This window comes from Trichechus manatus, unplaced genomic scaffold (genome assembly GCF_000243295.1).
Source record: "Trichechus manatus latirostris isolate Lorelei unplaced genomic scaffold, TriManLat1.0 scaffold00028, whole genome shotgun sequence".
NCBI classification, from domain to species: domain Eukaryota; kingdom Metazoa; phylum Chordata; class Mammalia; order Sirenia; family Trichechidae; genus Trichechus; species Trichechus manatus.
The window spans coordinates 8,889,034-8,915,239 of record NW_004443964.1 but is presented as its reverse complement, the minus strand read 5'-3'; the positions used below and the strand labels follow the sequence as shown (position 1 = coordinate 8,915,239).

Genomic DNA, 26,206 nt, shown 5'->3' with positions numbered 1-26,206 from the left:
CACCTGGGTGATGCTGAGCTCCGGGAGAGAGGGTGAGAAGGTCAGAGAGGAGAGGGAGAGAGGAGGGGGGAGAGAGAGAGAGAGAGAAAAGGAGTGGGGGAAGAGAGGGGGAGAAAGACAGGGAAAGAGGAAAAGAGGAAGGGAAGGAGAGAAGGGGAGGAGACTGATTGATTAGGATAGAACCGTAGGGGAATGAGAAGAACTGGGTAAATTCCCTGGGTGACGCTGAGCTCAGGGAGAGAGGAAGAGGGGGTGAGAGGGAGAGGAAGGTGGGGAGAGAGGGAGATTGGTTGACTGACTGGGCTACAGCTGGGAGGCGACATGCATGGACCAGGTAGGCTCCTGGGTGACGCTGAGCCGAGGAAGAGATTTGGGGAGCCCAGACTGGAGGTGTTCTCAGAAGCCCTCCCCAGGGGACCATCAGGCTGGGAGGGGTGGAGGGGAGATGCTGCGCAGCCGGGCCTCACCTGTCCACCACGAAGGAGGAGGCGTTGTGGCTGACGGAGGCCGAATGCAGCGCCCACCGGCCGCTGGGCAGCTCGCGCATCTGCACGGTGTAGTAGCGCACAGGGGACAGCCCGTCGCTGCCCGGCTCCCAGGACAGCAGCACGCTGCGTGCCTTCACGTCCTCCTGCTGCACCACCGGCTTGCTGGGTGGCTGCGGGCGGGCTGGGGACAGCAGAGGGAAAGAGGTGAGCCAAGGTAGCCAGGCCGGCAGCGCTGGGCCGGGGTGGGGTGGGGGTGTTCCGGGCTCAGACCTGGCCCCCCATCCTTGTCCCATGCACACAGGTCCTGCTGGAGCCCAGGTGCCTGAGAGGGCAGCCTGTGACTGAGGACTGCCAGGAAGGAGGCAAAGACACCCAGCTCCTTGTCCTGCCATGACAATGGGGACCTACGCTGTCCCAGATTGAGTGGGACTGACCCAAGCTTCCCTCTGTGGGACTTGCTTTGTACCTCACTCTTGCTTGGGGTTCTTCCCTAGCCAGCCTCACTCCCCCAGGCTCTCTGAGGGCTGCCCAGCTGCGACACTGACATTTGGGCAGGATCATTCTTTGCAGTGGGGGCTGTCCTGTGTATTGTAGGATGCTGAGCAGGCTGGTCATGTACCCACTAGATGCCAGTAGCAGCCCCCCAAGTTGTGAAACTCAAAAATGTCTCTATACATTGCCAAATGCCTCTTGAGGGGCAAAACAGTTGACAACCCGTCCTACCAGTTTTCTTTTTGCGGGGGGAGCTATGTGGCATTTCCTAATAAATCCCTTTCATGCAAATCCGGTGTCTCAGGCCTACTTCAGGGAGCCCAACCTTGGTGAGCTGGCAGCTCAGGGTAGCCAGGACTCCAGATCCTCCACCCAACTGGATGAGGTGGTGGGGAAGAGGAGGAGGGTCACCTCCCGTCCCTCTAGAAAACCTGTCACTGGGGCAGCCAGAGTAGGCTCCTCAGGAAGGGAGCCTCACAGCTCAGCTCTGAAAGCCCACTGGAGCCCTCATTGACCTTGACTTTATAGCCTGAGCCCAATGTCCACTCCAGACCAGGGGCCATGTGACTGATAACTAGCTGATCCCCAGTTGTCCACTCTAAGGGGCTCTGAGCGTCTGGGTTGGCTGGGGTGCTCCCTCTGCTGCCCCCAGGTCTCCCAGCTCCTGGGGGGCAGTCACCTCTCTTCTCTGTGGTCACCACCAAAGCCTCAGCGGCCTCTCCCCAGCCCTTGCGGGTCTGGGCCGTGATGCGGAACAGGTAGACGGCCTCTGGCTTGAGGCCGGTGGCCGTGTACTGGCGGGCGCTGGGGGCCAGCACCTCCACGTTGGCGGTGTTAGCTGTGGTGGTGTTGAGCCGATGTGTGATCTGGTAAGCTGTGGGAAGGAAGGAAAGAGGTCACTCTGGGAAGCAGGACACGCTGCCCTCCGAGCCCTGGAAAGGGGGATTCTTTAAGGGCTTCAGGCCATGGGATGTCTTCCTTCCATGTGGCTGTGGTCCTCATGGCTACCCTGGGGAGTGCGGACCATGTGGGACATGGACAGGCGCCATCCACACAGGGTCTCTGAGCCCCCTAACAGCCCCAGGTGAGGAACCAGAGGCTGGGAGAGGCCAGACCTCACTGCTAGAAGGTGACTGAGCTGGAATTCCAGCTGTGGTCTCTCCTCCCCACACCCCACTCTCAGAGAGAAGGGTTCGGAGGTGTGCCAGCTGTCTGAGGCAGGTATTGCAGGACACAGGACTGATAGTCCCGGAGCACGGGCAGTCCAATCCCACCATCTTACAGGTGAGGGGGCTGAGGCCACCAGGGAGAACCCACTTGCTCACCCAGCCCTGTTCTTGGTAGGCTGGTGGGGTGGGGGTGGGTGTGTGTGTGTGTGTGTGTGTGAGAGAGAGAGAGAGCGTGAGAGAGACAGAGAGCGAGAGAGAGAGAGAGAGCGTGAGAGAGAGAGACAGAGAGAGACAGAGAGAGAGAGAGATGATCTGCAGCATCCCCCTTCCACATGCCTCTGGCTCTGTTCCCTGCAGCTGACTGTGTTGAGCTGGCCTGCATACCCTCACCCAGCCACACTTCGGAACAGCAGCCGAGGTATGCCAGATGGCCCACTGGCATTTGTGGGCACCAAGCCAACCAATGGTCCTTAAGGGACTTCAACCCTGGCCTTGCCCTCCGCAGATAATCTTAGACCAAGACTTCTAGCCAGAGAAGGAAGACTCAGATACGGTTCTCAGGGAGATACAGACACTTCCTGGGCCCAGGCGCCCTCCTGTCAACACCGAATTTGCCTCCCTGATACCTCCTCTTTCCTCCTGTGGCCAGGGCACAGGGGCTGGGCCGGGCAAAGATGAAGGCTTACCAAGAATGATGCCATTGGGGGCGGCGGGGGGCTGCCAGATGAGCCGCACTGATGTGGTCCTCACCTCCGGGAACAGGATGCCCATGGGTGGTCCTGGGACTGGAGGGGACACAGAGGCGGACAGTGAGACGGCTGCCCAGCCCCCGCCCCGGTCTGGCTCCAGCAGAACAGCTGGCCGGGCAGGATGGACAAGGGGCCACCCAGCTCAGTGGGTTTGTGCTGGGTGCTGCTCTGCGCCTGACACTGAGCTAGGAGCTAGGGCTGCGAAGATGGATTTGGTGAGATTTCTACTGTCAACCCAGGCATCAGTTGGCAGCAACCAGAAGGGTCCCAAGGCCCCTGCTTCCTTGTACATGCTGGGCAAGAGGGTCCTGGCCTGCCCTGTACTTTAGAAGGTCTGGCTCTGACTCCTCCTGTCATGCCTTGTGCCCCTCCCCATGGGGTGAGGTATCTGTGGGGCAAGGGGATGCACCCACCCTGAGCCCACCACCCCTCCCTGGCTCTGGAATCCCGGAACCCTGCAATTCTCTGCCCAGGCATCCCCAAACCCACTTCCAGGGACTGCACGAGCCTCTTCCCCAGACCCACTCTCCTTTGGTAGACTGTGCCATTGGTGTGTGCACCCCTGGACCAAGCTGTTTTTTGAGGCGTGGATGGAGACTGAACAGTGTGGGACAGAGGGGAGGGAGGGAAGAGTATGGGGCAGGGTCGGCTGGGGGCTAACTCTTCCTAGGTTGCCACATGCCAGCTCAGACGGCCAAGAAGTCTGAGAATTCTCAATTTGAACTTGGCTTTCCAGGTCATTAGCAGGGTGTATTTGTCAAGGCAGGAGAATAGAACATATTTAATAGTTCTTTAGCTTGATTTATAACTTAAAATGCATAGACATATGGTCTATGGGCTTCCTTTGGCACTCTTGTCTGGACCCTGCGAATATTTGTGGTGGGCAGCATATGGGTATGTGCATGGGGAGAAGTGGGGTGCCAGGACACAGCTGCCTGTAGGGGGTGTTCTGCTGTAGGCATGAACGCAGGGACCTGACTGGCATCTCTCTCTCGCAAGAAGGACCAGAAGGCTCTTGTGCCACAGAAAAATCAAGTCTTCCCCTTTTGCGGCCCTTTACTCAAAGTCACTGCCCCAGGCAGAAAAGCAAACAAAACAGATGCTAAGTTCCTATTCTGAACATGTGTCCTGGAGACACTGCAGAGACTGAGTTGGATGTCAAACTGTCCTGTGTTGTCACTCCTTCCCTAGCATCCCTTGCAGTGGGGTCGGAGTTTCTTGGTGGCGCAAATGGTTACGTGTTCGACTACTAGCTGAAAGGTTGGCAGTTCCAACCCACCCTGAGGTGCCTCAGAAGAAAGTCCTGGCGATCTGCTTCTGAGAGATCACAGCCATGAATGTCCTATGGAGCACAGTTCTACTCTGCACACATGGGGTCGCCATGAGTTGGAATTGACTCTACGGCAATGGTTGGCTCCTGGCTGCAGTGGGGTCAGATGCCCTTTAATGACGCCCCCTGAACTTCCCCATGCTGGCAGGATCTGGACTCACCGTCATCCAGCGTCCGCTCCAGGATGGGTGGGTGGCTGGGGCTGCCATCGCCCATGCGTGTGAAGGCCAGCACCTGGACCTCGTAGAGCACGTATTTGCCCAAGCCTGTGAGCTGGGCGCTGCGCGAGGAATTCCCTTCCACCAGCCAGAAGCGGGGATGGGCATCAGAGTCCTTCTCCTTATACATCACCTGCCAGAGCCCAGCGCAGGGAGGCGGATGAGGACCTGGGGTCTGGCCCCTGCAGTGCCTCTCCTGAGTCCCATCCCCAGAAGCGTGGTGGGCAGACTTGGGCTTTTTGGTTTTTTGGGTGAAAATAAACACAACAAAACGTACAGCACTTCAACAATCTCTACATGTACAATTCAGTAACATTGGTTACATTCTGCAAGCTGTGCCAGCTTTTTCAATAGCCTTTTCCAAACCATTTCACCATCATTGACACACACTCACTGCCCCCTAAGCTTCTCATCTATCCTTTCGAGTTGCTGTTGTCAATTTGATCACACATAGATAATTCTTTAAAAAATCATAATGCTTCATGCAGACGTTCTTTTCTAATTAGGTGAGATCATTACTTGGTTAGGAGCCCTGCTGGCACAGCGGTTAAGCGCTTGGCTGTTAACCGAAAGGTCAGCAGTTCAAATCCACCAGCCGCTCCTTGGAAACCATATGGGGCAGTTCTCCTCTGTCTTATGAGTCGCGATGAGTCGGAATCGACTCGATGGCAATGGGTTTGGTTTTTGGTTTATGATTTGGTTAGGAGCCCTGGTGGTGCAGTGGTTAAGCACTTGGCTGCTAACCGAAAGGTCAGTAGTTCGAACCCATCAGACACTCCACAGAAGAAAGATGTGGCAGTCTGCTTCCTAGAAGATTACAGCCTTGGAAACTCCATGGGGGCAGTTTTATTGTGTCCTATAGGGTTGCTATGAGTCGGAATCGACTTGAAGGCAACGGGTTTTTATTATTTCGTTCGAAGATGACTTCAGGGGATAGTTTTGGTGCAAGGTTTAAAGATTTCCTCAGGGTGACAGTTCTGGGGGTCATCTGGCCTCCATGGATCCAGAACAGACCTGGGCTCTTTGGAGCGACTTGGCCCCATGGGGAGGTGGGGTAGTTTCAAAGCTAGTGCTGCAGGAGGGCTAGGGACAACCAGATGGGCTAGAGTCAGAGCTGGAAGACTCCCTGGACAACACCCAGGTGGGAAGCAGGCCCAGGAGGGGTGAGCGTGCTGAAGGCCACATCCCCCGATTTCCAGACAGGCTAGACCACGTGCCTAGGCGAAGCTCTGGGAAGAGTTCTAGAAGGTAATGGAGACGGAAACTGGGCCCATGAGAGCTGAGAGTGAGGCCTGGAGCACCCAGCTCAGCCTCCAAGGAGGAGGAGCAGCCCCAAGGGTGCTGGACCCTCCTGGAAGCCTCCCCAGCCCTAGAGGAGAATGGTGTGGGGCTTCCCTGGAGTGCCTGGTTGCCATGGAGACCAGTAGCTGGAGGCCCCAGGCAGATTTTCTGTGTCCAGGAGGCAGAGGCCTGGGCCCAAGGAGGGCACAGGGACACAGCGCCTGGGGTGGAGAGGCTGGGGGAGCTGGTGCAGACCCCAGCCTCCTCCTCCGAGGCTGAGACTCACCTTATAGCCCAGCACAAGCCCGTTTCGATCGGCTTCGGGGATCTCATTCCAGCGCACCAGCATGCTGCTGGAGGTGGTGGCCAGCGCTGACACGTTGGTGGGGCCAGAGGAAGGGACTGTGGGAGGAAGGGATTGGAGAGGAGGAACTCAGCACCCCACGTGGACCCTCCTGCGGAAGGGAGATGGAGCAGGACCCTGCCCACTCTCTGGAGGAAACACGGCACAAATGGTCCCCAAACAGCAAATGACCCTATTAGGGTTTCTTTTGGCTCCGGGATGCTGTAGACGCTGTTTCTGGTTTCAGATTTGCCCTCCCGATTATCCACTGCTCAGGCTAACATGACAATGAGTTTGCACACACCAAGAGCACAGGAGCCACTGGGGTGAAGAGGGACCAGGCTGTCATGTAAAAGGTGCTAGGAAAAAGTCACAGGGTGGTGAGCTGCACGGGAGGGCAGCTTAGGCTGGGGGCTTGTGTTTTGTGGATGACCCCTATGAGCAAAGGAATCATTTCTAGAATGTTCTGAGAGTAAGCCCTTCCCCGATGTCCCATCTTGGGCCTTCATACACCATGGGGTGTCCGGGTTGAAGCTGAGGGCTGAGAGGTGGGCAGTTTGGACAGTTGAGGCTGCCTAGCTATCCTGGAGAGGTGGGGGACCTCCCACTTGGGGAGCAGTGGGGGCTGGGCTGGGGACCAGCTGCAAGAAGGAGCAGGTGCGGGGGGACACGTTGACGTGGAGGAGCACTCTACTGTGATGCTGTGTGCAAACAGAAAAATGAGCTTGGGCTATTTTGGGGACAAGGTCCAGCCGTTTGTGCCCTTGGATGGCCCTGATGGCAGAGCCGGGGGAGTCACGGGGGCTGCCGCGTGGGGGCTGACCTGACTCCCGGGTCCTGCCCAGCACCATCTGGCTCCAGGGCCCGCTGCCGATGGCGTTGAAGGCCTGGACCTGCACACGGTACTCGGTCCACTCCTCCAGGTCCTCGATGGTATACTCCCGCTCCACGCGGTCGTGGACCACGTGGCTCAGCGTCTTGCCGTGGCCATCGGACTGGCTGTACTTGATCTTGTAGCCCACAGACTCGGGGTTCCCATTGTATTCCATTTCTGGGAGGGGCTGCGGCAAGACAGGGGCAGGAGGCTGCTGCCAGGCCAGGCCTGACCCTGATTGTGAGAACTGCCCTGGGCGAGCAGGCGCTGGTGCCTCCTCTTCCAGGGAGCCTTCAGGGTGAACACCACCCACTGTCCAACCCTCAGCACCCATGTGAGGGGCTCTCACCCCAGGTGTGGATCAGACTGTGTAACTGTGTTTCTATGCAGTCTGTCTGCCCGTCTCTTCCATCGGGCCCCCACAAGAGCACGTCATCTTGTTTTTTTTTGCATCTATTCTTTATTGTGGAGTCCCTGGGTGGCACAAATGCTTAAGCACTCAGCTACTAGCTGAAACGTTGGAAGTTCGAACCCACCCAGAGGCACCTCGGAAGGAAGGCCTGGCAATCTGCTTCTGAAAGTTCACAGCCTTGAAAACCGTAGAGAGCACTTCTACTCTGCACACATGGGGTCGCCATGAGCTGGAATCGACTCGACAGCAAGGAACAATAACAACAGTCTTTATCATGGCTGTGAAGAACTTACTACCCTGCCATCCACCAACCAGCCAGGAGACTCGTAAAGGTTGTCTGTCTAACAGCCATAAGCACAGCCACTGTTGGCCCCGGCTCCCTCTACCACTTCTGTCCCTTGGTCAGGTGGCCAACACACACTTATTTTAATTGCCTACAACACTCCTGGTCTCAGCTCACGCCTGCCCTTGGAGAAGCAAGCATGGGGAGAGGGCATCCTGAGCAGGGATGGGGCACCAGCCACTGTCAGGAAGTCCTTCCTCCCAGCAGAGCTGGGTCTCTCCTGCTGCACTTCCAGCCTCTTTCTTGTTTGCGTCTCAGCAAGGAGAAAACACAGATCCCTTTCCTGAGCCTGATGCCTAGGTTGGTGGGGCTGCGGCTACTGGTTCAAGGTCTTTTGGATGACCTTGGGCGGTGCTGATAAGCAGTCGAGGGGTGTGCACGTTGGAGGTAGTCTATGATGTGAGGTGAGTGTGAGCCGAGAGCCTGGCCTTCAGGTTCACCTCTGAAGGTGATGGAGCTGCGGCTGGGGTGCCTGCAGCCCTCACTGCATCCCCACGCCTCACCCTCCGATTCTGCCTTCCTGGGGACCCCAAGAGTCCATGGTGGACACGCTCCCCATGTCCTGACCCACTTTCTCCTGTTCCTCCCTTGTAGCCCCCACCTCCCCCGCCCACTCCCAGCCTCAGCTCCCACAGGGACTTGGTGAAACGGACCAGAGGCCATTAAGACAGCCATCGATGGCCTGGGAGATGCAGCTGGATCGAGCTGCACGCTCCTGTACCTGCTAAGGAAAGGTAACGGGCCGTGCACTGTCAGCTGGGCTGAGAGGTGTCTGGGACCCTAAGAAGCACAGCTATTGCCTTTTTGATGCCCCCTCCAGCCCCCCTGAATCTTAGACTCTTTAACCTTTCAGTATTTGGAATCCTTAAAGCAAGATGGAAGGAGGGGGAGCCAGCTTGAAGGTGGAGGAGAGCAGAGCTCGGAGTCAGCTAAGAGATGGGCAGGGAGGTGAGGGTGCTGGTCACAGGAGGTCGTGTGTGTGCTGGGTGGTCCTGGGGCCCTCGAGCCACAGGGTTGGGCCGAAAGACAGCTCTGCTCAGGGAGCCAGCCACTCCGGGAGGGAAGGCATAATTAACACCTGACGGTTATCCAGGGCTGACAGTGCCAAGTACTTCCCTAGCTGTTAAATCCTTTTATCAGAGTCCTGGTGGCGCAATGGTTACGCGCTCGGCTGCTAACCGAAAGGTCGGCAGTTCAAACCCACCAGCCACTCCGCAGGAGAAAAGATCTGGCAATCTGCTCCCGTAAAGATTGCTGATGTTAGCTGCCGTCAAATCTATTGTGACTCCTAGTAACCCCACGTGACAGAGGAGAACTGCCCCATGGGGTTCCCTCGGCTGTAATCTGTCACCTTCAGAGGTGGATCTGAAGGCCAGGCTCTCGGCTCACACCTGCCTCAGATAACAGACTGCCACCAACGGGCACACCTCCTCTGCTTATCAGCAGGGCCCAAGTTCATGGGCAACGGATTTGGTTTCATTTTGAGGAGTCTGGGTGGCGCAGATGGTTAAGTGCTTGACTACTACCTAAAAGACTGGCAGTTCGAACCTACTCAGAGGCACCTCGGAAGAAAGGCCTGGCGATCTGTTTCTGAAAGGTCACAGTCATTGAAAACCCTATGGAGTGCAGTTCTACTCTGCATACATGGGGTCACTATGAGTTGGAATCAAGTCAGCGGCAACTGGTATGGTTTGGGTTATTGCAAGATTACTGGGGGGCGGGGGTGGGAAGGGAGGTTAGTGAAATAAATGCAAAATGCCTGGCATACGGCAGTCTCAATAAATACTGCTTTCTACCTCCTTCCTCTCTGTGGGGCTTTTGGTCATTGGGCTAATAGATTATCAGACACCTGGCCAGGTGCAAGGAATAAAGAAAAGAAAAAGGAGTCATAGGTATCCTGAAGGCACCCCTTTGATGCCCCCAGGTGACGGCAATTTTGCAGGGTGACGAGGGTCAAGAAGATGTCCTCTGCCACCCGTTGCCTCTGCGGGAGCCTTACCATCCAGCGGAGCCACAGGCTGGTCTCACTGGCCGTGCGCAAGGTCACGTTGGCTGGCGCCATGTCAGGGGGTGCCTGGAGGGTCTGGATCTTTCGGGAAGGCTGGCTGGGTGGGCTGGTGCCCACGATGTTCACCTGGCGCATGCGGAAGCTGGGGTTGGGGGAAGGGGTGAGCAAGATGGTGAGGGCTGGAGCCCAGAGCCTTCCGGTCGGGGTGGCCCTCCTTGGCCCCGGGCAGGTGCTCCCCGCCCTTGTCCTGCCTGCATTACCTGTAGTAGGTGAAGGGGTTGAGGTCAGGCACTTCCATGGAGCGGGCGTCAGGCTCGTTGGAGAGCTGGTGGATCAGCTGCCACTCCTCTCCCTCCCCAACGATGCCCACCTGGAAAAGCCAGGGACCCTTAGACCCCTTGGCCGAGACGGGGGTGCCTGCCCTGGAAAGCTCTCGATTCAAATCCCAGGGCTCACCTGAATAGCACCCAGTGGGGCCATCACCTTCCCAGGCCCTTAAAGGGATCATTTCTTAGAGTGTCACCCCGAGACCTCCTGCATCAGCGCCTCATGGGGTGCTTGTCATGAACACATTCCTGGGCCCTACCCTGGACCTATCCAACCGGAATCTCGGAAGGGGGGCACCCAGGAATCTGTGTTTTTAACAAGCTGCTTGGGTGATTCTCCTAAACACCCTGCGGGGGGCGGGATGGGGGCCTTCTAAACTCCCAGGCCGCCCTCAGAGCAGTTAAATCAGAACCAGAACCTCGGGACAGGGGTGCTCAGGCAGTGGAACTTCTGCAATCTCCCCCGGTAATTCCAGGTGCAGCCGAGTCTGGGAGCGCCAGTTTAAAGGGCTGCAGGTGACAACTGGTAAGTTTTCCAGGCCAGCCAGCACTTGTCCCATCCTGGGAGGGGCTGTGTGTGTTCAGGTGAGGCAGAGGAGTGGGAGGTAGAGGGAGCGATGGAGAGTATTGGGAACTGTGGGCGTTTTGGCATAGCTGACCAGAGGCGGATGAAACAGTGGGCAAGGTACGCACGGGTTTACAGGAAGCAAGGTACGCACGGGCTTGCCTGCGCTTACTGACTAATCTGTAGTGCACAATTTCACATCAAAGATGTGGTAGAAAACAGGTGAAGCGGAGCACTACAGATTAGTCAGCAAGCAAAAGTAAGCCTGTGTGTACCTTGCTTATTGAGTAATGCATGAAAATTCACACCAGTGTAAATGCCCGGATAGCTTTGCACTCAAGAGCAGGCCACGCCCAGGGCTGAGGAGCTGGCTGCCCGGGCCGCCCGGGCTCCAGGGCCCCCTCCCGCGGCCTCACCTGGGCCTCCACCAGCCAGCGAGAGATGGAAGTTTTCCCATCGTAGCCGGGTCTGAACTGCAGGGTCACAGAGCGGGGGCCGATGTTGGAGATACCCAGGTTGGTGGGGGCCCCTGGGAGTTCTGGAAAACAGGCAGGAAGGGAGATGGGGTGAGAAGAACGTCCTCGCACATCAGCAGGGCTTGCTGAGCACGGAGGGGGCTGTGTGTCACACTCTTCCCCTCCAAGGCTCACTTCCTTCCGGAAATGCCCTAAGAGGAGCGTGGCCAAGTTTAATCCCAGCAATGCAGTCTTTGGTCCTGTGTCCTGTGGTGCACCGTTTATGCCAGGAGTCTGAGACAGATTTGGGGACCAGGGGATCCCCCAGGGCTGAGGGTGGGGGTGCTGGGACCACATGGGGCTTCCATTCCTGGTGGTTCTGGATGTTAGTGAGATGCCTCACAAGGGAGCTGGAGGCTGCACAAACTTGAGCTGGGCTCAGAAGGAAACCGAACGGAAGTGGTCCTCCCCTGCATCCCCGTCCTGCTGCCCAACAATGGCAGAGGGAAGCTGGAGGAGGGGCAGCGGCAAGAGGCAGCCCCCTCTTTTCCAACCAGGGAACCCTGGGGCTCTAGGGGCTGAGAATGAACAGAAAGGAGCATGGATTCCGGAGCTGGACTGTCTGAATTTGAGTCCCTTCCACTGTCTATAGGCTGTGTGTCAGTGGGGAAGTTACCTAACCTCTCTGCCTCGGCGTCCTCCTCTGCAAAATGGCGAGGATACCAATTAACACCGACCTCACGGTTGTTGTGAGGAATAAATGAGTTGACGTATAGAAAGCTCCGAGCTCTGTGCCTGGTGAGCACAACGTAAGTATTTGTCAGTATTACTGCTATTATCACTCGGGTGGATGGAAGCTCGGTACCTCGGCCATCACAGCAGGCAGGTCAAGGGATTCTGGCCAGGTCATATTAGCATAGCTTACTGATCTGGACGGGACCAACTCCCCAGGTTTACAGATGAGGAAGCTGAGGCACAGAGGGCCCACCTGCCTTGCTCAAGGTCTCAGAGCTTGGCAGAAGCAGAGCTGGGACCAGACCTCAGCGTGTTCTTTATGCCAGGCCTAAGGTTATTCTCAGCAGTCTGCCACCTCCCCAGCCAACAATTACACTGGCCGGAACTCCACTTGGACTTTCTGGGCAACAGTGAAAATTCTTCCCCTGAATCACCGAAATGTTCCCTGATGTAGCACCTGGCGTGGGGTGGGAGAGTAGAGGGAGGGGATGGTGGGGTGAACAAGACAAGAGCAAGGTCCTCAGGGGTCCATGCTTTTCAGAGAGCTGGGGAGGGGCGCAGCAGGGAGCCCATGGAGTCTCTGCCCAGAGGGCTGGAATCATCGGAATTACAGCCTGTTCTGGGGAGGACCCAAGACAACACAGATCACCAGGGCAGGAGAGAGCTCCATGGGAAGAAGGCCAGTGTTCCTGGCAGAGAAGGGGCCCCTTGAATGGGGCTGTGGTCAGGAGAGCAGCAAGGACCACGAGCCCTGCCCTGAGACTGGGCACTTACCTGGAGGCACCCCAGAGGAGATGGTTGAGGCGGACACCTGGCCCTGGCCCTTCGAGGTCATGGCAGCCACCTCGATGGTGTAGGTGGTAAGCGCGGTGAGGCCTGTGACCCGGTACTCCAGGGTGATGTTAGGCAGGTAGTGGGTCACGCGGGTATTGGTCCTGTTATACTCCTCCCAGGAGATCCGGTACCCTGGGGAAAAACAAAACCCAAACCAGTTGCAGTTGAGTCAGCTCCAACTCCTGGCAACCCCATGAGTGTCAGACTAGAATTATGCTTCATAGGGTTTTCAATGGATGATTTTCCAAAGTAGATTGCCAGGCCTTTCTTCCGAGGAGCCTCTGGGTGGATTCAAACTGCCAACATGAGAACTTCTCAGGTGTGGTATGAGCTTGGCTGTGGCCATCAGCTGGCCTTGACCTCTCTGGGCTTCTCCTTAAGCTCCTCATGTCTGTACTACGCTGGCAGTCAGGTGTGTGCAGGGAGAAGGGGCCGAGGGAGGTGGAAGCTACTGGCATCACGCCTGGGGCACCAGGTGCGGCCTCAGTGGATGCCACCATGGTGGTGACCACAGGAGATGGTAAATGTCACGGTGGCCACTGGAGGCTTGTGGTTGAGGGTCTGGGGTGTGCCGAGGTGCCGAGAGCCCTCTCTGAGTAGTTTCTAAGAAACAGGGAGGGTCTGGATGGAAACTAGCTCAATGGCAGGGGACTGGACGAGATGACCTTCACCCTGTCCCGCCCTCAGATTCAGTTAACCCCAGGATGTTACCTGTCAGGATGCCGTTTTTCTCCCCGGGCTCCTGCCAGCTGACCTTCAGCGAGGTGTCCAGGATTTCATTGAAGCTCAGGTGTCCCACAGGCCCAGGCACTGTACCCCAAGAGTCCCCCACCCCACCCAATGCCAGTTAGAGCCAGAGGGAGACCAGCATCTGCCAGACAGCCCGTAGGGTCCCAGGGGCATCATGCTATAGGGTGACAGAGGAGACCAGGCCCGCTCTCTGTCCAGGGCACCCAGCCTGGCCCTGGGTGGGTGGGTGGCTAGGTGGGAGAGCAGCGAGAGCCGGGGATGGGGTGGTGCCTACCATCCTCGTGGGTGCGCACCAACTGGGGGGTGCTGCGAGGCCCGTCTCCAGGGGTGGTGAAGCACAGCACCGAGGTGAAGTATTCAGTGAACTTCTTCAGGCCCGACACGAAGCCCACATGGATGCTGTCTTGAAAGTTGGGCCGGGCGGTCACCATGGTAACCTCCTCTTCCTGCTCTGGCTCCCAGGCGATAAGCTGGGGAGAGGCCAGCAATTCAGGCAGGGCAGCAAGAACGTTCCAGAAGTGGCCACGCCCTATTTCACCAGCTGGGTCAACGGGCAGAGAGTGTCCAGACACCCAGGGCCCTGGGGTCCGTCCCCTCAGGGAAGGGGTAGGCAGTAAAGATTACCCACAGGCCACTGGGGTGTTTGTCCTGGGAGGTCACGTGGGTGTGCTGCATGTTTACTGAGCGGCTTGCTCTGTGCAGGGCCAGTGTCGGGTGCTTTGCATGCATTCTCTGTCACCTGATTCTCACACTGGCCCCACATGGGAGGCATTTTCCTACGTAGTCTGCAGGGATCAGTGCAAAATGAAAATGAGGAACACTTGTTCAAAAATTATTAAGAATTTTGAGATGGTGAGAGCAGAGCATGAAACCAAGCTCAAGGCCCTTCTGAGCAGGGGTCCCGTGTAACTGTACAGGTTGCACCCCAGCAAGCTGGCTGTGTATTTTACAGATGAGGCTCAGAGAGGGTAAGTGACTTACACAATATCACACAGGTAGTGGGAAGCTGAGATTCTGAGCCAGATGTCGCTGAGTCCAACACCTGGCCTCTTACACTTTTCTCCGCATGGGCAGGGATAGCTTCCCCTTGGAGTTTCCAAGGGTCACCCCCTATGGAGTTGGGAATTTTAGTTTGTGGGTTGTTGTTAGCTGCTGTTGAGTTGGCCCCCGAATCATGACAACCCCATGCACAATGGAACGAAATGCTGCCTGGTCCTGCACCCTTCTCATGATCCATGTCTGGCTGTGGATCAGACTCTTATGATTCACAGGGTTTTCACAGGCTGATTTTTGGAAGTAGGTCACCAGGCGTTTCTTCCTAGCCTGTCTTAGTCTGGAAGCTCCACTGAAACCTGTTCAGCATCCTAGCAACGCGCAAACCTCCATGGACAGACAGGTGCTGGCTGTGCTTGAGGTGTGTTGGCTGGGAACTGAACCCAGGTCTCCCACATGGAAGGTGAGAATTCTACCCCTGAACCACCATTGCTCTCTATTGGAGGGTAACTCATTGTTTTTATAAGTTGTCCCAAGCTGGGATTTCAATCTTAAAATCCCCTGGGGGTGGGAGATCAGTAAGAAAACCCATGACAGAAATTCAATGCTTTTTCTTTCACATCCCCTCTGTTGCTGTTGGGTGCCATCGAGTCGGTTCCGACTCACAGCGACCCTGCGTACAACAGAACAGAACACTGCCCGGTCCTGTGCCATCCTCACAATGGTTGAGTCCACTATGGCAGCCACTGTGTCAATCCATCTCATTGAGGGTCTTCCTCTTTTTTGCTGGTCATCTACTTTACCAAGCATGATGTCCTTCTGCAGGGACTGGTCCCTCCTGATAACTTGTCCAAAGTACCTGAGACGAAGTCTCGCCATCCTTGCTATAACCCAAAAACCCAACCCGCTGCTGTCGAGTCGATTCTGACTCACAGCGATCCTATAGGACAGAGTAGAACTGCCCATAAAGTTTCCAAGGAGTGCCTGAGTGGATTCGAACAGCCAATCTTTTAGGTTAGCAGCCATAGCATTTCACCACTACGCCACCAGGGTTTCCATCCTTGCTACATAAAGTGCTAGCTGCCTAGGTCTCCTGCTTCCCCTCCCTGCTCTTCTTGCCTTCTACTCTCTCACCTTATTCTCCTGTTTTCCAGACTCTTCATCTGTCTCCACAATGACAGTTGGTTTCAGAGATTTCCTCATTTATCTGAAGTCGATTAAAGGGCAATTAATGGTGAAAAGCAACACTTGATGAGTTTTAATAAGCATGGGTATTTATAGATATAAAACAATACCACGCCAATGTCTCCTGATTACCTCGTGCCTCTAACAATGCTTCATCTTTGTCTGTTCATGGCTGCGTGTTTATAAGGGCTGTTTTGAAATTTAATCGGTATTGTGAAAAGATAGCCTATAGCAAGTTAATTAGACACTAATTAGACCCTAAAAATACTAATCAGAAATGCTAAGTGGCATTTAATAAGTATGTTAAATATCCTCATTTCAGTTATCTTGTTTCATAGCAATTAAACTGCTGAACTTCTTTGGAGTAGATTAAGAACCACATTGAATGTTTTAATTTAATTTAATTAATGTAAATTTGAATTAATTATGCTATTAGAATTAATTGTGTGGTGTGTTCCCCAGCAAGTGTAAAATCTGGGTAAATATTATTTTATTGGTTTTAGGTCAATTACAATCACTGTCATTTTTTTTTTAAATAAAGGAAAAAGAGTGTCTTTGCAGATGTCTTAAAACAATATCATAGGGTCTTATCCACAAAAATGACCCAGAAGACGTGTACAAGGTAAGGAAGTCGAGTAATAGTGCAGACTTCATTATTCTGCAGTTCCCTGTCCGAAGCCCAAGATGGCGGCAGGGCTGTGGCTTCCTGTGGCGGCTTCAAAGTACAGTATTTACTCTGGGTTGCGAGTCACTTGCCCGTCTGCAGCTGCACCTGAAGAGGAGGAGGCTTAGGGGTAAGAGGCCTCCCTTCAGGGCCAGGAAGAGAGTAGAATTGCCTTCTATACCTTCTGTTGTCCTAAAAGGGCTGGCTCTGGGCAGCTGTGGGGTGGGTCTCACCTCAGCAAAGCTACCGTTTGTTGAGCTCTTACTTTGTGCCCAGCACTCGGCTAAGCCCATCACTGATCAGTCCCATCTGACGACCACAATGAGGATTCGGTGGGAATCACTGGCCCATGCTGTTACAAAACAGGCAACTGAGGTTCGGAAATATTGAGGAACTTGCGCATGGACACATCGGTGGCCAGCTCCAGATTTGTGGACCCCAAGACCCTTGATCAAGACCCTGCCTCCCAGGCTCCACATAGCTGCTAGGTGTTTGTTAGCGTTTGCCTTGAACTTCTCTGTGGCTTCTCCTTGTCAGTCGGGGTCAGGTGTGGACTGACTCCATTGGATGTCTGGTCTGGGATTCCAAGCGACTGGGCTCCCCTGAGTGTGGCTGAGGTGTGTGGGTGAGTACGTGCTGGGGGAGGAGCATCCTGGGAGGGTCCTGGGACGGGCAGTTCCACCCTAGAGAGCAGAGGCCAGTGAGTCAAACCCTGTAATTGAAGGGTGCTGGCGGTGGTGGTAGTAGTAGGGGTGGTGGTGTGTGTGTTGTGTGTGGGCATGTGGAGGTCGGGGTGGGGGGTTTGGGGATGGGATGTACAGCCAACATGGTAAGGAAAAAGGACACTGTCTTGCAGTCAGCAAACCTGAATCTGAGCCTAGCTCTGTCACTTACTGTGTGATCCTAGGCAAGTCACTCAACCTCTCTGAGCCTTAGTCTATATAATACCAAAAAACCAAACCCACTGCCGTCGAGTAGATTTTGACTCATAGTGACCCTACAGGATAGAGCACAACTGCCTCATAGGGCTTCCAAGGAGAGGCTGGTGGATTTGAACTGCCGACCTTTTGGTTAGCAGCTGATCTCTTAACAACTGAGCCACCAGGGCTCCTCTCTAGATACATATATATATACGTATACTTGCATGGATTCACGTAGAACGCCCTTAAAGGGTATGTAAGAAACCAACAATCGTGGTTACCTGGAGCAGGGAAGTTTTGGGGTTGGGTAGAATAGAACCAGACAGATGGGGGACTAGGGAGGGATGGAGGATTTCTGCTGAGTACCTTTTTACATTTTTAGGTTTTTGAATCATGTAAATATATTTCTTGTTTAAAATATTAAGTTAAAAAAAATACAACGGGGGAAATTTGGCAAAACTAGCAAAATTATGTACACATTTGTCCTTTGAGTCAACAAACTCATTTCTAGGAACCTATTCCAAAGATGAAAATGTGAAACTATAAAAAGATGTGTGCACAAAACCATTCATTGCAGCAAGGTTTTTACTGTAAAAGACTGGAAACAGCCAACATATTCATCAATAGGGGACTGGCTGGCTAAACCACAGGAGACCCACATAATGGAGTACTAGATACAGATGAAAAAATGGAATGAGGAATATCTCTCTATATCCCTATGCAATGATCTCAAAGAGATATTGCAAATTAAAAAAAAAAACAAGATGGAGAAAGAAAACAAGATGGAGAAACAAGATTTAAGAAGGTGTCATGGATTAATTATGTCCCTCAGAAAGATATGTTGAAGTCCTAACTCCTGTACCTGTAAATATGACCCTGTTTGGAAATAGAGTTTTCTTTTGTTATGTTAATAAGGTCATACCAGAACAGGATGGGTCCTGAACCTAATCTCTTCTGAGTGATGTCTTATAAAAAGAGTAGAACAGACATAGACACACACAAGGTGAGACGTCATGTGGTGATGGAGGTGGCATCACCCATAAGGAGCAAAGGAACTCCAAGGATTGCTGGCAATCGCCAGAAACTAGGAGAGAGGCCCACAGAAGGAATTGACATGGAGGAGACTCTGATTTGGACTTCTAGTCTCTAGAATTGTGAGAAAATAAATTTCTGTTCTTTAAAGCCACCCACTTGTCAAGTTGGCATGATATAACTGTCATGGATTGAATCGTGTCCCCCAAAATCCATGTCAACTTGGCTAGGCCATGATTCCTAGCATTGTGTGGCTGTCCTCCATTTAGTGCTCTGATGTAATTATCCTAAGTGTTGTACATCCTAGCCTCTATGCCTGTGGTTATGATTCTGTTTGGGAGTGAGCTGTCTGTTATGCTACTGAGGTAGGACACAAGCTACAGGATTAGGTTGTATCTTGAGGAATCTCTTTTGAGTATAAAAGAGAGAAACGAGTAGAGAGGAGAGGGACCTCATTATCACCAAGCAAGAAGAGCCTGGAGTGAAGCGTATCTTTGGACTCAGGGTCCCAGCATTGAGAAGCTCCTAGACCAGGGAAAGATTGATGACAAGGTTCTTCCCCCAGAGATGACACAGAGAGAAAGCCTTCCTCTGGAGCCGGCGCCCTGAATTTAGATTTCTAGCCTCCTCAACTGTGAGAGAATAAATTTCTCTTCGTTAAAGCCACCCTCTTGTGGTATTTGTTATAGCAGCACTAGATAACTAAGACAACAAGTAAGACAAAAGGAGAGGATATGTTTGTGTATGGGATACATTTTTGTATATGTAGTATTTGCTTATATTAAAGACATGGAAGGAAAAAACAAACACCACCAACAGAAAGAAATCAAACCTATGGGGCAGCAGAAGAATTGAGAGTGAGGCTAATCTTCTCTGAATTTACTCTGCTTTGTAGATTTAATTTTGGAACCATGTAAATATTCTACATAATTATAGAACAAAATTAAATTAAAAAAAATCAATCCCTAAAAATGGAAAACAAAATGAAATAAACAAACCTAACAATGTATTGAATTAGTAGCATAATTACACAGAGAAACATCATTTCAAAAGACTTTAAAGCACAGTAATGTGACCATAAGGAGCCCTGGTGGCACAGTGGTTAAAGCATTTGACTGCTAACCTAAAGGTCTGTGGTTCAAAACCACCAGTGGCTCCGTGGGAGAAAGATGTGGCAATCTGCTTCCATAGAGATTTACAGCCTTGGAAATCCTATGGGGCTGCTATGAGTTGGAATTGATTTGACGGCAGTAGGTTGGTTTTGGTAATGTGACCATACGTTTCTGCTGGGATATCCCTAAGGGTTGAATTAATCTTAAGCTCTTTTTGGTAGCCATAGTGTTGATACCGCTGCTCTGAAATTGTTGTATTGGTGTTGTGGGATCAAGCAGATGAAGTAATGAAGTTGGCGTTGTAGGAACTAGATTTTCAGGATGGGAGAAAAAAGATACAAAGATCAATGAGATTATTATGAAGCTTGTAGTTCTGAGCTTAAATCAGAAGTAACAATGTGTGTTTTATCTTAAAAAAAAAAAAAAAGTATTTCCTAGCTGTCCATTGAGGTCCTGGGGTGGTGCAAGTGGTTTTTGAGCGGCTCGGCTGCTCACCTAAAGGTTGGCAGTTCAAACCCACCCAGTGGCACCAAGGAAGAAAGGCCTGGTGATCTGCTTCCATAAAGATTATAAGCAAGAAAACCCTATGAAACAGTTCTACTCTGTAACACATGGGACACCATGAGTTGGAATTGACTTGACAGCAACAGACTTGGTTTAGCTGTCCATTAACAAGGCCTAGAAACAACAACCAAGTCAGGAGCAAAGAACACCTCTAGTGTCCAGACTGTGATCTCTAAGTATCATTTCTTACTAAAAGGAACAAGGGTTCCTTGAAGAAATGGCCCATTCCAGGTAAGGAGCAGGTAATGAATATAGCTTGGAACATCTTGTCATTCCAGATAGCAAGGAAGCTATCGAGACTACTGGGGCAATGTCAGAAAGGACTCAGGAGCTGACTTGAAGAGGCCAATAATGGGTCAATTTGGCATCGGTAAGAATAATGATGGCAATGGATTTAAATATCAGACACGTTAAAAATCCTTGAGTTTCTAAATATTAGCCCAAGAGACAAAAGGGCCACATAAACCAGAGACTCCATCAGCCTGAGACCAGAAGAACTGGATGGTGCCTCGCTACCGACCAATGACCGCCCTGACAGGGAACACAACAGAAAGTCCCTGATGGAGCAGGAAAAAAGTGGAGTGCAGAACTCAAATTCTAGTAAAAAGACCAGACTTAATGGTCTGACGGAGACTGGAGGGATCCCGGAAGACGTGTCCCCTGGACTCTCTGTTAGTCCAAAACTAAAACCATTCCTGACGCCAACTCTTCAGACAAAGATTAGACTGGACTATGGGACATAAAATGATACTCGTGAAGAGTGTGCTTCTTAGCTCAAGTGGATACATGAGACTAAATGGGCAGCTCCTGTCTGGAGGGGAGATGAGAAGGCAGAGATGGTCAGGAGCTGGATGAATGGACACGGGAAATCAGGGGTGCAAAGGAGGAGTGCGCCATCACAGTCTAGGGAGAGCAACTGGGGTCACGTAACAATGTAGGTATAAATTTTTGTATGAGAAACTAACTTGAGTTGTAAACTTTCACTTAAAGCACAATTAAAAAAAAAAAAATCATTGAGTTCCTAAGAATATAAGAAGACTACCAAAAACAAAACCAAATAAAAAAGAACCCCTCTCCAAACCCAAACTCATCTATCGCCTTAGAAGACACCAGGGAACCAATTCATTATTCTGGAAATTGATAAGCAATGGAAAAGAAGTGAGCATTTATCCTGCTTTTTCTTTTCTTTTTGACTCCCTTAGGCAGAGGTGGAGCCCTGGTGGCATGATGGTTAAGCGTTCGGCTGACAGACATATCCATTTTGATGACCTACAAATCTTTTCTGTGTAGGATCAGATGGTAAATATTTTAGGTTCGACAGGCCACATATAGAGCTCTGGTGGCACAGTGGTTAAGAGCTCAGCTGCTAACCAGAATGTTGGCAGTTTGAATCCACCAGCCTCTCCTTGGAAATTCCTATGGGACAGTTCTACTCTGTCCTATAGGGTTGCTATGAGTCAGAACCGACTCAGTGGCAATGGGTTTAGTTTTAGGCAGAGGTGGTTGTCCCATTTTTTGGTGTTTATCAGATTACTTGTTGTTAGCTCCATGCGTTACAGGGTAGAATTGCTCCATAGGGTTTTCTTGATTGGAATCATTATGGAAGCAGTTCACTAGGTCCTTCTTCCACAGTGTGGGTTTGAACTGCCAGCCTGCTGACTGCAAACCGCTTGCATCACCCAGGGACTTTATCCTCCTTTTTCTAGATGAACTCTACCTTTGGGTAACCAAAAAGTTGATACAGGGAAAATCATTTATTAAAGTATTTCAGCTAATTTATGAAAAAAAATTCTAATATCTGAATTTCCCCACTTTTTCAGCCCCTGAAAGAAATAGCAGATCCGACAAGGATTATCCATGTCTGCCAACACCATGGTAACAGAGACAGGCAGCCAGTGTGTATCCTGATAGAAATACACACCACCATTGAAAAAAACCCAAGCCGGCTGCTGACAAGTTAATGCTGATTCATGGCAACCAGACAGTATGTGTCAGAGCAGAACTGTGCTCCATGGGGTTTTCAATTGCTGTGATCTTTTGGAAACAGATTGCCAGGCCTTTCTTCTGAGGGGCCTCTGGGTGGATACAAACTGCCAACATTTTGGTTAGTAGCTGAGTGTGTTAACTGTTTGTACTATCCAGGGGCTTCTACACACTACCATCTAGGAAGTAATATTTCAGAAAACATTTTTAAAAAGATCAACTCTGAATCCGATCAAGTCTAAGTTCCAATTCACTGCAAATACAGTGGTCACAGGAACATGCTAAATGACCCCATGGGGATGCAATCAGCAAAATCCAGACTGTGGAAAAGTCTATAGGACAAATGACCGAGTTTCTTCACCAAATAAATTATAAGAAAAAGAGAGAGAGAGAATCAAAACATTAACTAAGACCTAAAAAAACGCCAACCACTTGCAATTGTGTGGACCTTATGTGGATCCTGAAGCAAATACACCAGCTAGCAAAAGAAATTATGAGGCAATCAGGGAAATTTGAACACTGACCAGGGATCTGATGATATTAAAGGAACTGCTGATATTTTTAGGCATGAAAATGATAATGTGGTCACGGTGGTTATGTTTTAAGTAGAGCCCTTATCTACAATATTTCTCTAAAGAAATATTTATGGATGCAATGGATTTGCTTCAAAACAGCCCAGGTGAGGGGATGCAGGGTTGGGGAAAAGCTGAAACCCATTTGGTCTCGAGTTGGTACTTGTTGAAGCTGGGGATTAGTACACAGGTGTTCATTATGGTCCCCTCTCTAACTTTTGCAGACATTTGTGATTTTCCATAATTCAAAGGGGAAAAAAAAGCTCATTCTCACCGAACTGTATAGGCACACACGTGCTGGTGTGGGCTGCATGCATACATATATGTGTGTGTGTGTATACATGCATGCACACACACACACACATACATACACACACACGGAGCCCTGGTGGCACAGGGGTTAAGAGCTAGGCTGCTAACCAAAAGGTTGGCAGTTCGAATACACCAGCCGCTCCTTGGAAATTCCTATGGGACAGTTCTACTCTGTCCTGTAGGGTTGCTATGAGTCAGAGTCAACTTGACGGCAACTGGTTTGGTTTTTTTGGCTTATATATATATGTAGTGGGTAGTGGGATAATGAGGTATTACTAGCTTTTATCTATTTGTATTTTAAAAGATCAATATCATCGGTCAGAACAAGGGCAGGGGCCAACTGCGGAATAGACCATCAATTGCTCATATGCAAGTTCCAGTTGAAGTCGAAGAAAATTAGAACAAGTTCACGAGAGCCAAACTACAACCTTGAGTATATCTGACCTGACTTTGGAGACAATCTCAAGAATAGATCTGACGCGCTGAACACTAATGACTGAAGACCAGATGGGTTGTGGAATGACATCATACATGAAGAAAGCAAGAGGTCATTAAAAAGACAGGAAAGAAAGAAAAGACCAAAACGGATGTCAGAAGAAACTCTGAAACTTGCTCTTGAACGTCAGTTAAGTAGCTAAAGCAAAAGGAAGAAATGATGAAGCGAAAGAGCTGAACAGAAGATTTCAAAGGGTGGCTCGAGAAGACAGAGCAAAGTATTGTAATAACATGTGCAAAGACCTGGAGTTAGAAAACCAAAAGGGAAGAACACACTCAGCATTTCTCAAGCTGAAAGAATGGAAGAAAAAATTCAAGCCTGGAGTTGCAGTAGTGAAGGATTCTATGGGGAAAATATTAAACAACGCAGGAAGCATCAAAAGAAGATGGAAGGAATACACCAAGTCACTATAGCAAAAAAAATTAGTCGACATTCAACCATTTCAGGAGGTAGTATATGATCAGGAACCGATGGTACTGAAGGAAGAAGTCCAAGCTGCACTGAAGGCATAGGGGAAAAACAAGACTCCAGGAATTGAGATAATATCAGTTGAGATGTTTCAACAAACAGATGCAGCACTGGAAGTGCTCACTTGTCTATGCTAAGAAATTTGGAAGACAGCTACCTGGCCAATAGACTAGAAGAGATCCATATTTATGTCTATTCCAAAGAAAGGTGATCCAACTGAATGTGGAAATTGTCAAACAAAATCATTAATATCACATGCAAGTAAAATCTTGCTGAAGAAAATTCAAAAGCGGCTGCAGCAGTAGATCGACCGGGAACTGCCAGAAACTCAACCTGGATTCAGAAGAGGACGTGCAACCAGGGATATCATTGCTGATGTCAGATGGATCCCGGCCGAAAGCAGAGAATACCAGAAAGATGTTTACCTGTGTTTTATTGATTATGCAAAGGCATTCGACTGTGTGGATCATAACAAATTATGGATAACATTGCAAAGAATGAGAATTCCAGAACACTTAACTGGGCTCATTAGGAACCTGTACACAGATCAAGAGACAGTCATTTGAACAGAAAGTGGTTTAAATTCAGGAAAGGTGTGCATGGATACTGCATGGTTTAAAGTTAGGAAAGGTGTGCATCAGGGTTGTATCTTTTCACCATACTTATTCAATCTGTATGCTGAGCAAATGATCCGAGAAGCTGGACTATATGAAGAAGACTGGGGCATCAGGATTGGAGGAAGACTCATTAACAATGTATGTTATGCAGATGACACAGCCTTGCTTGCTGAAGGTGAAAAGGACTTGAAGCACTTACTGATGAAGATCAAAGACCACAGCGTTCAGTATAGATTACATCTCAACATAAAGAAAACAAAAACCTTCACAACTGGACCAATAAGCAACATCATGACAAACAGAGAAAAGATTGAAATTGTCAAGCATTTCATTTCACTTGGATCCACAATCAATGCCCATGGAAGCAGCAGTCAAGGAATCAAAGGATGCATTGCACTGGGCAAATCTGCTGCAAAAGACCTCTTTAAAGTGTTAAAAAGCAAAGATGTCACCTTGATGACTAAGGTGCGCCTGACCCAAGCCATGGTGTTTTCAATCACCTCATGTGCATGGGAAAGCTGGACAATGAATAAGGAAGACCAAAGAACTGACATCTTTGAATTGTGGTGTTGGTGATTAATATTGAGTACACCATGGACTGCCAAAAGAACTAACAAATTTGTCTCGGAAGATGTACAACCAGAATGCTCCTCAGAAGCAAGGATGGCGAGACTACGTCTCATATACTTTGGACATGTTACCAGGAGGGATCAGTCCCTGGAGAAGGACATCATGCTTGGTAAAGTAGAGGGTCAGTGAAAAAGAGGAAGACCTTCAATGAGATGGACTGACACAGTAGCTGTAACAATGGGCTCAGGCATAACAACGATTGTGAGGATGGTGCAGGACAGGGCAGTGTTCCTTCTGTTGTACACAGGGTTGCTATGAGTCGGAACTGACTCGATGGCACCTAAGAAGAACAATTTTAAAAACATAAGTTACAGTTATGATTTTACAATTAGAAAACATACACTACATTTTCTTCTTAACAGAAGACACAGTGTGGACTCTGGGGTTCGAACCTGAGCTTTGCAGGAACTCTGATGCTGAGCAAGTTACTTGTCTCTTGTTCCTCAGTGTTTTTCTCTGTAAAAGGGGGTGATGATAATGCTCACTTCTTAGGGCTCTCGGGCAGCTTGTGTGGGAGAAAGAATGTGAGGGGAGCCCTCAGCATCCTTTTTGGCATGGACAAAGTACCCCATAAGTGCGAGCTAATTTTACCCTTCTACCAGCGCCTGTCCTCAAATCACCTGCAGTTAAATCCTGCTGACCTTATTACTGAGCTGCTTCTGGGGGCAGCACTCTGACTAGCCCTGGGAATCAGGGGTGCCTCTGTGCCTCCTCTTGCTTTGGGTCATCATGGGCTCTTGTACTAACTGTCCCAGCACTAGGCTGGCTCTCATAGCCCTAGGGGGCCATCTGCTTTGAAGTTTGTAGCTCAGCCGTCCCAGATGTGGAATAAAAGTTTTATGCTTGGAATTGGCGGCAAGAAGCTGTTACTAGCTCACTCCTCTGCTCCTCAGTGGGATGTTGGCCTCCCTCTACCCTCCCCAGCCTCCCCCAGAGTCTCAATTAGGAGGTTCTTTCCTGCCAGCCAGCGCTGCGTGCGTTCAGCTGCAGCACCCACCCGCCGGAGCCAGGACTCGCTCTCTGGTCGGCCTGAGAGGGCCGAGGCCAGGGTGTATCCGGCTCTTGGCCGTCCCACCTTGGTTCACTTGCAACACCAGCAGAACATTCTCTGTGATTTAGTCTCAGTCCCTCCTGCCTGGCTGCCCCCAGCTTGCAGTGGTTAAGTCCAAGGAAGAGGCTTGGTTGTGGCACACGTGAAATGAGGTGCAGAGGGGGTGCCGGAACCTTCTGGACGTGTCAGCAATCCCAAAGCCTGCAGTTCTTTCTCCTACGCAGCTGGCTTCCCC

General features: G+C 51.0%; 1 protein-coding gene across 1 annotated transcript in view; it reads right to left on the bottom strand.

Moving 5' to 3' along the window:
- LOC101358658 (protein sidekick-2) overlaps positions 1–26,206 on the bottom strand; it is a 173,934-nt gene that overhangs the window by 49,447 nt on the left and 98,281 nt on the right. The window contains exons 20-31 of the mRNA XM_023729433.1: positions 13,647–13,842; positions 13,334–13,432; positions 12,563–12,754; positions 11,015–11,136; positions 9,968–10,077; positions 9,699–9,849; positions 6,894–7,131; positions 6,014–6,129; positions 4,390–4,579; positions 2,836–2,934; positions 1,660–1,854; positions 468–669 (exon numbers count right to left, since the gene is read on the bottom strand). Coding sequence (XP_023585201.1) covers positions 468–669; positions 1,660–1,854; positions 2,836–2,934; positions 4,390–4,579; positions 6,014–6,129; positions 6,894–7,131; positions 9,699–9,849; positions 9,968–10,077; positions 11,015–11,136; positions 12,563–12,754; positions 13,334–13,432; positions 13,647–13,842 — 1,910 coding nt within the window. The remainder of the gene's footprint in view (positions 1–467; positions 670–1,659; positions 1,855–2,835; positions 2,935–4,389; positions 4,580–6,013; positions 6,130–6,893; positions 7,132–9,698; positions 9,850–9,967; positions 10,078–11,014; positions 11,137–12,562; positions 12,755–13,333; positions 13,433–13,646; positions 13,843–26,206) is intronic.